At 46.6% G+C, this 12,581-nt stretch overlaps 1 protein-coding gene across 2 annotated transcripts in view; it reads left to right on the forward strand.

Annotated features, from left to right (window-relative positions):
• The window catches only part of Ptprg (protein tyrosine phosphatase receptor type G), a 680,661-nt gene that overhangs the window by 601,970 nt on the left and 66,110 nt on the right, over positions 1–12,581 (forward strand). For both annotated transcript variants that reach the window (XM_031344861.1, XM_031344870.1), the window contains exon 13: positions 8,237–8,369. In XM_031344861.1, coding sequence (XP_031200721.1) covers positions 8,237–8,369 — 133 coding nt within the window. The remainder of the gene's footprint in view (positions 1–8,236; positions 8,370–12,581) is intronic.

Below are 12,581 nucleotides of genomic sequence, written 5' to 3' on the forward strand. Positions count from 1 at the left end.
TAGGAGGGTAAGCAGCAGGCCGCAGCATGTGGTGGGACCTGGCCAAGGCAGTCTTTGTTAGTCTGAGGTGATCCCAGGTCTCCTGTGTGTTCTGGTACTAGCTCCCAGAGTAAGCTACATGAGGTATTTGGAGATGACATAGGGCAATAACATTGTCAAGTGCATTCTTCAAAAGCTGACACTTTTCCTTTTAGAACAGAGGTTCTCCATCAGATATTCTGTCTGATGCAGGTACTCCTGGCATCTACTGGGGAAAGGCCAGGGATGCTGCCCTGGAATAGCACACACACAGCTCCACAATGAGAGGACATCTGGCCCTAAGTATCTACAGTGCCAAAGCCGACAGAATCAGCTTTGTTTCCTATTTTTGTTTGCTTTTGAAGAAAGATTCCTTGGGGAGAGGGGAGGAGAGTCATTAATTTAAAGTCCAAAGCCAGTAAAATAGCTCAGCTACTAAAGGTACCTACCATGAAGACTGACAACTTAAGTTCCATCCCCAGGATACATACGATAGAAGGAGAAAAGCAACTCTTACAAGTTGTCCTCTGGCTTTCACACTTACAGTACACACACATACACACACACACACACAAACACACAAAATGAGTCAGTTCTCCAGGATAAAGAAGAAGTCAGGAATACAGTACTGAGGTCTCCATAAGTTAGGACCAATATTGTGTATTTCACTTAAAATACATGACGTAATACTTGTAGAGGTGTACCGCAAATAACATTTAGTCGAGGCTGGTCACATGGTCTGCATCCTTCTGTGAGCTACATCCTGTGCACTTGTTTGCTGTTTCCTGATTGTCATGGTAAATACCAGCTCTGGGTAGCTGGAGTAGTGTCTGACTGCCAAACATGGTTTAGTTTCCTTTCAAAAAGTATTTGGCTCCTCAAAACTTTCTCTTACTACATGTAATCTTTGAACTAGGAAAGTCTGTGTAACTCTTTTTTTTTTAAATATTTTATTTATTTATTTATTTATTTATTTATTTATTTATTATATGTAAGTACACTGTAGCTGTCTTCAGACACTCCAGAAGAGGGAGTCAGGTCTCGTTATGGATGGTTGTGAGCCACCATGTGGTTGCTGGGAATTGAACTCAGGACCTTTGGAAGAGCAGTCGGTACTCTTAACCACTGAGCCATCTCTCCAGCCCCCTGTGTAACTCTTAATGTGAAAACTAAACCCTAAAAAGGAGGATGAAATGGGGGTGGGGTGGGGGTGGGGCAGAGTAGTTGATGTAAGATTGTATGTGGCTTTTGTCTCTAACTAATTTCAGGACCACGTGGTAGGTCTGGTGTCCTTCCTGCAGTCATTGGTGGCCATGCTAGTTGCTTCCCCGTCTGGGCTATTGTGTACATAATGTGACTGTAAGGCACATGATGGTTTGTGTGTCCCTGGAAGCAATCTGGTGGGTTAGTGACAGCTATATCAGGAGACTTTGGATTAGGTTGGGAATGACTAAACACCCACAACATTCCAAGCTCTACCAAAGGTGACAGATCATCCTTTGATTGTCAAAATCTCACAAAACAGGCATTTGTGGAGTTGGGAATTTTACTAATGAGAACTTTGGGCATGGGTACAACTGGAGACAAATGGTACTCTACTGTAGTTCACACATGTCAATTAGAACACAGAGCCAGGTCTTGTTAAGACTCTGTGTGTGTGTGTGTGTGTGTGTGTGTGTGTGTGTGTGTGTGTGTGTGTGTGTGTAACTAATCAACAACTCTTAGTGTGAAAAACCAAATCCTAAAAGGAGGTTGGAACCAGAGTGAGATGGGGGTGCTTTTTAAAAAAATTGGAAATAGAATGAACATAAGGACTCAGTGATCCCACATCTGGGTGTGCATTCTGAAGAGTTCCCAGCAACAGCTGGAGGAGGCATCTGCCAGCCTCCGATGTTCCTAGCCACATTGTGGAAGCAACTGGAATGCCCATCAGTGAATAAAAGAACAAAATGCAGTATTACTGAGGAATTACTGAGAAGAAACCCTGACACCACACACACACACAAACACACACACACATACACACACCCTGGATCAGCCTTGAACAATACTATGCTAAGTGAAATAAGCCAGTCACTAATACAAATCCTGTGTGATTCCTCTGAAAGACCCTAGACCTGACAGTTCCTGTGTAGAACAAAGTCTGGGTGAGCGGATGGAAGGATGTGACTTAGTAAGTACAGTTTCTCATCTTTGTAAGATGAAAATATAAGATGAAAAGATGAGCTTCCCAACTGCCTTAACACCTAACCCGACTTATATACTCACTACATGCTTAGAAACACTTAAAATGGTAAAGTTTATATTATGTGCTTATACATAGAGTGCTTATACATAGTGTCCCCTCACTCACTCACACACACACACACACACACACACACACACACACACACACACACGGGAGGGAGGTTGGGAGGGGAAAGAGCAACCTCCTTTATTCACAGTGGGTGGTTTTTAATGAGGCATCTCTCCGAAAAACGTTAGTGAAGTCACCCTTCATGAGAACAGGCTATGTATTGGTGAGTGTGCAAACCCTCCTTCCGTGGCTCTCGCTGTCCAGGACTCTCACAGGCAATCTGGTATCAGTCATTCCTGACCTATGGCTGGAGCCGAGTCCTTCCGTGAGGCAGGAAGCTCTTCAGCTGGGTCCATCTGATGTCTCTCTGCCTGTAGCATTTATAGTACATTGTACTCGTTTTTATTTGCTTCTACTGGGATGAGAGCCAAGCCAGTAAAAGGCAAACAGCATTAATTCAGTGATGACATATGCCACTGAAAACTGTTTTTCTTTTCTTTTTTTGAATTTTTTTTTTAAACAGAATGAAGGCACTGTACTCAATTGCTGCTGGATGGGAAAATGAATACTGAGAGGAAGGGAGGTGGCTACGCTTTCCCTACCTCCCTTCTTCTTAGCCAAGAGCGGGCTAGCCAGTGCTCAGTTCCAATTGGAAGGTACTTCTGAAACAAGTACATCCTGAGAGCCCAAGACCCTCCTCTGCATGAGGTGGGATGGGTGGTACCAGCCACTGGGCCCTTGGTTAGAAGCAGCAGCTTTGTGAGCATCCAAGGTGGACACTCGGGGGCTCTGTGCTCAGAACAGCACATGCTCCCTCAGTGAACTTTGAATAAGGAGTCCCATGGGTTCATGTGTATTTTACTGGTGAATTTTACAGGCATAACTTAGCATCAGCTTACCTGGGTCATGTTTGTAATCCTCATGTGCCCAGTTAAGGGGAATGTTATCACTGCTTTCCTTTAATAGAGGCAGGACCAGAGACTAAGACGGCCAGTCATTTTACTCAAAGCCACACCCTAACCTGTCAGTTTATAGCCAGATCCACCTGAACTGAGGTCCAGGACCTTGCTGTCAGGCCTACATTGCCTCAGTTGAACTGAAACCTTTATACAGGAGTCCCCAAGACTTTGCTTTCTGCTATTTAAGTTACCAGCAGCCAACACTTGTACAAACAACATAAAAACGATTTAGAATTTAGCAATTATATGTATGTAGACAGAAGGCTGGCCTCAAAAATCACCCAGCTCTATTAGCCTCTGCTTCCCAAATGTTGGGATGGAAGGCATGCACCACCATGCAGTTATGAGAATCCTGAAGAAATGTCATAGTGTCTTAACACCATGTTGCCTAGAAAGTGATTATCTCTGTGTCTCTACCAGGTTCAGCACCTACTCTTTTGTTGGTCGCTCAGTTATCAGATCAATATTGCCCATTATCATGGTCCTTATGTTCAGGTAGCGCCTATTTTGAGAGAAAATGATAAGCACATGCTTTTGTTCCAGGATGTTCTGATTGTTCCATTTTTATTGTTATTAGTATCTTACTTTAATTTTATCAGTTAAGCTTTATCATAAACTTTAAATATAGGAAAAACCACAACATATTTAGGCTTGCACTGCCTGTGGCCTCAGGCAGCCACTGGTGCCTACAGTGAGCAGGTGCCTACAGATATGCTATGTATTCTTAGTAGCTCCTCGCAGCTCATTTTTCATTGGGGGTCATAGACTGATTCAACAATGGGACAGCTGTCTTCCTGAAGTAGAAAGAATGTGGTGGGTCTCCCTCCAGGCCAGATTTGGGGCTCTGGTGTCTTATAGGTAGGCGTGTGGCAGGTGAGCAGGTAGAATCCTGTGTTCGGGCCGTGTTTGTCTGAAGTACTGTGTGACCCACACACTCAGGTCTTAACAGAGAGGAGTCAGATTCAGCAGCCACCCAGGCAGTGTTCCCATCCCCTTGGTGATGCTCTAGGCTGTGAGGGAAGAGACTAGCGATGGAGCTGATGTGGCGATGCCAGTTCAGATGGCTGGAGTGATGGTGACAGGCATAGCAGCTGATGGCAGCCAGGGCAAGGACCGGACCAGGCAACATGTACGCATCTACTCCACAATGCACAGGACAGCATTACTTCTTCCTTTTACAGAGGGAGAAACTGAGGCATAGAGAAAATTGACCATTCTAGTTACGAACAGTATTTCACTTACCCAGAGTTGCACACAGATGGAGATGATCCCTGCCTAAGGGAGCCTGTGGGGACGCAGACAACGAGTATGTGACCTGTGCCATGAGAGCCACGGGGTGACGGTGGACTGTGCTCCGCACTTGCCCAGTGTGGGTACACTTCCAGCCATCCTGCACACATCTTCTTATCAATAGTCTCTGTGTTGATCAAGGTTCTCCAGAGAGACAGACCTGACAGCATGAATCTACAATGTATAAAGACTGGATGTATTAGAGTGGCTTACAGGTTATGGTCTGACCAGTCCAACAATGGCTGTCTCCTGATGGAAGGTCCGAGAGGCTGGATATCTCAGCTGGTATATGTCGGAATCCCAATGAAGTAGGCTTTGGGATAATGCCAGGGAAAGAGTGGGCTTGCCAGCGCGAGTGAGAAGGGAAAACAGGCAAAGAGCAAGCCCTTCCTTCTCCCATGTTCTTTATCTAAGCTGTCACCAGTAGGCATGGCCCAGATTTAAGGCAAAACTTTCTACCTCAAAAGGTCCAGGTTAAAGGTGGGTCTTCCCACGTGAAGTAATTTGAAAATCCTCCACAGGTGTACCCAGACACTTGAATTTTAGTTAATCCCAGGCCTAGTCAAGCTCACAACCAAAAATAGCCACCACAGCCCCTAATACTCCTGTGTGGCAGGAGCTCTGTATCCTGTGTTAAAGATGAAGTAGTCCAGGTACAAGCAGGCTTACTTAGGTTATTGGTTAAAGGCCACACACAGGTGGCAGAGGCAAGATATGATCCTCTGATCTTAACCCTGCTTCACCCTCCAGAGATACCAAAGCTTAAACATGGTTACAGTTCAGCAGGCTGGCTAGCTGGGCATTCTCTCAATTCTCTCTGAGCAGGAATCCATGGTTCAGGAGAGTAACAGTGGGATTTTTAACAGGAAATGGAACCACTTCCAGGTCCCCAATACCCAAGACAAGATAGTTCTGTGAGGTTAGCACTGGGGCTAACTGTCTTTTACCTCATTTGGAAATCTAGTAGCACCCCTGTCTTACGCCTTCAGAGAAAGACTGCCATGGGCCGCAGACCAGCCATCACTGTCAGGATGCAGGTGGCTGCGGACTGAGGTCTCCTGTACAATGCTGCCTTTGGGGACAGTGTCACACAGCACCACACAATGCTAGGATGATATAACTCAGTCTAACTCTACCAGAGTTGGCTAGGAATTTACAGTGTCAGACATGGAGGAATCTTTGCATCATGATCCTGTTTGGCCCAGGGCTTATGTGAAGATTGTGTATAGACCTTGGTCATCTTGTGAAGGACAAGGAAGGGCCAGACAGAAGCCCTAGCCCAGATATACACTCAGTTTCAGGGACAGTTAGTGTGTCACTGATCCTCACAACCACAGGGCTACTCCAGTAGTCCTCCTAAAGCCCAGAAAACTCTGTAGTGCTCTTATAGATTTTAGCATGACAGCAATACCGGAGACTGTGTAGAACTAAGTGAGGACCACAGGCAAGAGTTCAGTTTCTATAAGGTATGGGGAACAAAAATGACACTAGGCATTCCCTAGTACCTGAGGGCATCCCAGGGTAAAAACAGAGTTAATTGGTCATGTAGCTTCTGCTGTCAAACCTCCTCACACTTCTCCCATTAGCAGGACCTCCAGGTCTTTGAGATGCCCCTACCAGCAGCCAGATAATTGCCTGGCTGAACTGACCCCTGCTGGAGCCCTGAAAAATTATCCTCATTTGCAACTCTGGTTCCTCTGGGTGGTTGCCACTGCTTTGCCATTAAAACAGTATAGAGAGGAGAGAATGAGTATGTGAAGTTTGTCTACCTCCACTTCAAACCCTACAGTAACTTGCACCATTAGAACTACAATCTATGTCCTCAATTCAGCTTCGAGGCCCTGGTTGATCTGATTTCTAGTTTTCTGTCCTGGTCCCCTCCTCATAAGTTATGCTTCCTCAATCCCTCTGTCCAGAACACACGTGTAATGGGATCTAATCCCCACTTCTGGTTCAGAACACACTTCACCCTTCAGACCCTGCCCCAAACTTCCCTTCCTTGGGTTAGTGTTAGTACTGGCCTTGGGTACTTTTCCCCCAGCCCGAGTCCTTGCACTTTCCCTGGCATCACGTTGGTTCCACTGAGATTAGTTCTCCAAAGGTCTGTCTCTCAGGATGCCCCTCTACCCCCGGTGAGGAGTAGCAACCCTAACCATTCCCAGGCACCTGTCCCGTAGTTCTAGACAGACTCACCTGTCCTGCTGAGGTATCTTGAGACCTCTGAATATATTAGATGCTACAAGAAAGATCTGCTGGGGTGAGAAGCCTTGGGTGACCAGGAGGAGGGCTCCACCAGTTGGCAGATTTATACACTGAACCTCAGGCTGCTGTTTAGAGGCAGGAATGTGCTGTGTGTGTGGGAGGGTGGGGGGTAGAAGACTGATTCCCTGTCCTTAGTCGTCTGGGTTTTTGAAAAGAATGAGGGTAGGTGATGGGTGGAAGGAGAACCAGGCCTCTGGGAATCTGCATGGCGGGTGCTGCTGGGCAGAGCCTATGGTGCTGATACTAGGAGGTGCTACTATTTGTTACTTTTTTTTTTTTAAGATTTATTTATTTTATATGAGTTCATTGTAGCTGTCTTCAAATCCACCAGTAAAGAGCATCAAATTCCATTACAGATGCCCATGTCATTGCTGGGATTTGAACTCAGGACTTCTAGAAAGTCAGTGCTCTTAACCACTGAGCCATCTCTAGCCTGCTAGTGTCTGTTTTTATGGGCTTCTAGATACCTGGATAAGACCTTCATTGTTCTAATGTGTGTCCCAGGGCCACTCCAGTCAGCAAAGCAGGAGCCTCACATGGCTATATCTGTTAGCGAGAGGTGGTTTCCCAGAACCACCTGCTGGCCATGATAAGACAGAGTCATGAGTGAGAAGCAAGCAACACCAGAGACCACTGTAGTTCCAACCAGCTTGTCCTGGTTCCTGCATCTAGGAAACCCTTCTTGAGTGCATCCAAGAGAACATCCTTGGAGTAAAATTGAAGTCGGTCTTCCGCAGAGTTCTCCATAGAGAAAGGACCCAAGGAGCTGAAGGGGTTTGCATTCCCATAGGAGGAACAACAATATGAACCAATCAGTAACCCCAGAGCTCCCAGGGACTAAACTACCAACCAAAGAGTACACATGGAGGGACCCATGGCTCCAACTGCATATGTAGCAGAAGATGGCGTAGCCGGTCATCAATGGGAGGAGAAGCCCTTGGTATTATGAAGACTCGATGCCCCAGTGTAGGGGAATACCAGGACAGGGAAGCGGGAGTGGGTGGGTTAGTGAGCAGGGGGAGGGGGTGTGTGATAGGATGGGGGATTTTCGGAGGGGAAATGAGGAAAGGGGATTAAATTTGAAATAAATAAAGAAAATAAAGTAAATATAAAGAAAATATCTAATTAAAAAAGTATAATAGGGAAGATACAGCCAACGTAAATAAAAAAAAAAAAGAAAGAAAGAAAGAAAGAAATATCTTGAATTCCACAGGCAAATCTATCCTACTGGCCACTAGAGAGCACCCCCTGCACAAGAGCAGTACTTGGGTTTGGACAGCCATTTGCCTCTCTTGGCCTCGGGTGGCTCAGTATGAGTACGGCCCAGTTCTGCATGGAGTGGAGCTCAGCACATGCATCAACCCCAGGGCTCACTCTCATCTGTCCACTGACTAGGATGTTTGTCTTCCAGCTGAGAAGAACACCTCTGGAATGATAAGCCGCCCTTCCCCCGGGAGGATGGAGTGGATCATCCCCCTGATTGTGGTCTCAGCCTTGACCTTTGTGTGCCTCGTCCTTCTCATTGCCGTGCTGGTGTACTGGAGGTGAGTACACAGGGTGGGTGGCCAGGCACCGATCCCCGGGGAGTTGAATGCATGGCCGCCATGCTCCCGAACACTGAAGCAGTGCTCATCCCCTTACTGGAGACTTATTTTGTCTCAGGAAGGTGACACAGGCCAGACCTGCCTCTGGGGTCCCAGCACTTAAGGTAATCCAGGAGATCAATCCTCACATCCAGGCTCTACTACTTGATGGATTCAAATTCCTTTTCTGTTTTGAATTTTAGTCATCTAGACCTACAAAAGGACCTGGCAAGTTCCCCAGCCGTCCAGCTGTCAGACCATGCCTTTAGTTTGCAGTATCCATGCAGTACATTAAGTAGCCTTTATCTTTCAGATATTTCATAGCTTTTTGGTGAGAGTCGAATTGGATGATCACAAAACGGTTCCTGTATCACATGGCATTTAGTATGAGAGATAAGGATGTCGGCTTGTGGCCAGCCTTCTGTTATCATTGTTGCCTAGAAAGTACTCACTATGGGTCCCATGAGGGGCTTATGGCTCTGTGTGGAAGACTCAGAGTCATCACCCATAGAGTCCCAACCTCTTCAGTCTGGTGAGTCAAGCTAAACCAGATGTGGGGCCAGGCTGCCATCATCACTCAAACATCCAGGTCTTCTCCTAGTTATCTAACAAGATTTAGCAGTGTGCTCCTTAGTTTTTGTTACTTGATACAAATTATAGTGTCCTGGAAAGGAGCCTCAACTGAGGAATTGCCTCTGTTAGACTGTGACATGCTGGGCGGGGTGGGGGTGGAGGGCTTTTGATGCAGGCAGGCCCTGCCCTACTGTGGGCAGTGCTGTCTCTCAGCAGGTGACTTGGGCTGCATAAGAGAAGTAGCAAAGAAAACCAGGGGAGTAAGCCAGAAAGCTCCCACCTGGCTCCCACCTTTGCCCTGCTTTAGTTCCTGTCTGATTTCCCTCAGTGATGGTCTGGAATAGGGCTATGTAAACCAAGTAACACCCCCCCCCCCCAGACACACACACATACAGAGACACACAGACTCAAGTTCTTGGTCAAGGTATTCACCACAGCCATAGAAAGCAAACTAGGACAACCAGTGTCATGGTTAATTTTGATTGTCAGCTGGATGGTCGTGAGTCCTTAGGAAAGACCCACCCTGGAAGTGGGCAGCACCACCCATGAGCTGAATTCTTTCTCACTGCTGATTTGTAGAGATGCAGTAACTTTATCCTCGGCTACCACATCTTCCTACACTGAAGGACAATGTTCAAGCTCTGAGCCTCAATAATCCTTCATCCCTCAAGCTGCAATGGGTTGGTTCCACATCTTCTTCCCATCAGTTCCGTTATGCTTGAGTCAGAGCATCTTGTGGAGACAAGCAAAGCAGATATAAGAATACAGAAGCTCTGCTCTCACAGCCTTGTGCTTTCATGGAGGCAGGCAAGACAGCAGTGTGTGAAGCATATCCCTAAGAGAGCTCATGTATGAAAGGAGAACACTATATCTAGAAAGAGCTGGGTCATGCTGGGGCCTAGAAGTGAGCACTCTGAGTGCTCAGAGTGGCCATGAACATCCTGATTGGGCAATCATTTGTAAGCAAAGACCCCAAAACTGGACTCCATTCTAGTCTAACCAAATGCCCTTTCTAGCATATAGGAGGCAGGATGTGAAAAGTGACTGAGGCAGGAGCATGCCTGGAATGTTTAGAAACAACCAGGAAGTGAGTATGATTAGAGTAGAGAGTGTGTCAGAGAGACACAGGCCAGGGCACAAGGGATCAAGTCCTAGACAGTCATTGAACTTTTTTGGTTTCGGGTTTTTGAGGCAGAGTTTTTCTGTGTAGCTCTGGCTGTCCCGAAACTCACTCTAGACCAGGCTGGCCTCAAAAGTGGAAATCTGCCTACCTCTGCCTCCCTTGTGCTGGGATTAAAGGTACACACCACCACCACCTTGCCTTTGACACTGATGTAAATGGGGATCTAACTTTAGAATTACACGTGCTGTGTGTGAAGCAAAGGTTAGGGGAAAGAAGAAGCTGGAGCAGAGATCAGAGGACAAGCATTCAGAGGCAGGGAAAGATGTGTCTAGCCCTGAGGAAGCGTTAGTGTGAGTGGTGAGTGGTCATTACCACAGGTGGACTGTGAGGGAAGGCCCAGCAGAAAGCATTTACTGATTAGCAGTATAGTGTCAGGTCTGTTCTCAACTGAGTAGGACAGGACACTGTGCTCATCTCAGGTTTCCCCAAGTATGTGACAATAGCTCCCCACATAGGAACCGAGCACAATGGTTCTCCACCTTACCAATGTTGCGACCCTTTATCACAGTTCCTCATGGTGTGGTGATCCCTAACCATAAAATTATCTTCCTTGCTACTTCATAACTGTAATTTTGCTACTATTATGAACTGTAATGTAAATAAATATCTGACCTGCAGGATATCTGATATGCGGCCCCTGTGAAAGGGTCATTCAACCCCCCTAAGGGGTAGAGATTCACAGACTGAGACCTGCTGGAGTGCTTCTATAGCCGCCGCTCTAATGACTGTGGCTTCTAATCCTGCCATAAAGAAGCATCTGAGCCCGGTGATGGTGGCACACGCCTTTAATCCCAGCATTTGGGAGGCAGAGGCAGGGGGGTATCTGAGTTTGAAGACAGCCAGGGATGCCCAGTAGCCAGGGATACTCAGAGAAACTCTGTCTTGAAGAAAAGAAGCATCAACAGTAACATCCAGTAGGGTTCCTCATGGCTTGTCCAGCTAGTTTACAGCAGCCTGGGCTACATAGAAAGGAGTCGGGGGGGAGGGGGGCAGTAAACTTGTACCAAGCAGTTCTGAAACAAAACAAAACAAAACAAAAGCCGACTAGACTATATCCCCGCACTATACGGTCTCACAGATCACAAAGACAGAAGGGGAACAGTGTGGCAGGACAGGCAGAGACCCCAGGCAGCTAAGGACACATGGTTCTGTGCAGTCGTAGTCAGCAGGGACTGGGTACATAGGACAGACAGCTCTGAACCCTCTATGGCTTGAGGCACTTTCCCTTGAGACTGAAACGACAACTCTTTATGTTTCTGAAAATCTCCATTAGTCCAAATGGAAACTGTAGTAGTGGTCATGCCAGAATATTTGTTATTTTTCCCCTAAAGCTTAGTTCATGCCCATAGTGTTAGACTTCATCCTGTTGAGTCTACATTTGAACTTTTTACCAAACATTTAATGACAGTGCACAAAAAGAAATGTCAGTAAAAGAAAAAGGCAATTCTGACAGCAGGAAAAATAAAAGTGAGTTCATGTTAAGACAGGGATGTTGGCAAAGCATGAGACCAGCCTAGAGGAACAAGGCCTTTTTTTCTGTCCAACATTTTTCCTGTGATTAACATGAAAAGGGAGAGAATGGGGAAGCTCACATAGAGAACTGGCAAGTATGATAGGGATGCACGTCCCCTGGTAGTGTGGCTTTGAAGCTGGAGTAGCAATGCCTTCTCAGACACAGAGGCAGCGGGTGGCTGAGATGGCTGACAGAGGGACTTGACAGAGCAGTGCAGGCTCATCCAAACCGCAGGGATTGTGTCCGCAGGCGGCAAGCTGGGCCCCTGCAGTGCCCATCCACAATGGCGGCAGTCTTCTGCAGCCAGCCTTGTAGATTCTAATCACGTTCACCTGGATCTGGTGACGCTGCAATGGAATCATTCATGAAAAGGTGGAAAAATCAAACCTGGGGTCTCTGAACTCTCTCTCTGCCTGCTTCCTGCTTGAGAGTGTGATCATGTTCAATAGGTCTGCTACCAGTGCCAGGCACTGTTCCAAACACTTGGGTGGCACCATCTCCTACACCATCTATGTGCTAGGTAGGTACTTTCCTTTCTTTGACCTGGGGAGAGAAAGGGAACTGATATTTGTTGAATTGCTGCTGTGAGCCAGGCAAAATGCAATGTCATCAGAGCACATTTTTGGTTGTATTTAACACACAAATCAAGTTCCCTCAAGCACTCCCCCCACCCAAAAAAAGTAACCTAATTACACTGAAAGTTCCAGGGGCATCAGGTGTGGCTGGTCTTGGAAGATAGAACAAGGACATATGGACATGGCTGGTTTGGTTTGTTCTTTGTGGGATCCTGCTGGCCTGTGTTAGACTTATATCACTCCATCCCAGCAGAAAGGGACCTTGTCATCGAATAGTTCCAGTGAGGTCCCGAAATGGTGTTTCTCACATATGACTTTAGTCATCTGTC

This window comes from Mastomys coucha, unplaced genomic scaffold (genome assembly GCF_008632895.1).
Source record: "Mastomys coucha isolate ucsf_1 unplaced genomic scaffold, UCSF_Mcou_1 pScaffold10, whole genome shotgun sequence".
In the NCBI taxonomy this organism is placed as follows: Eukaryota; Metazoa; Chordata; class Mammalia; order Rodentia; family Muridae; genus Mastomys; species Mastomys coucha.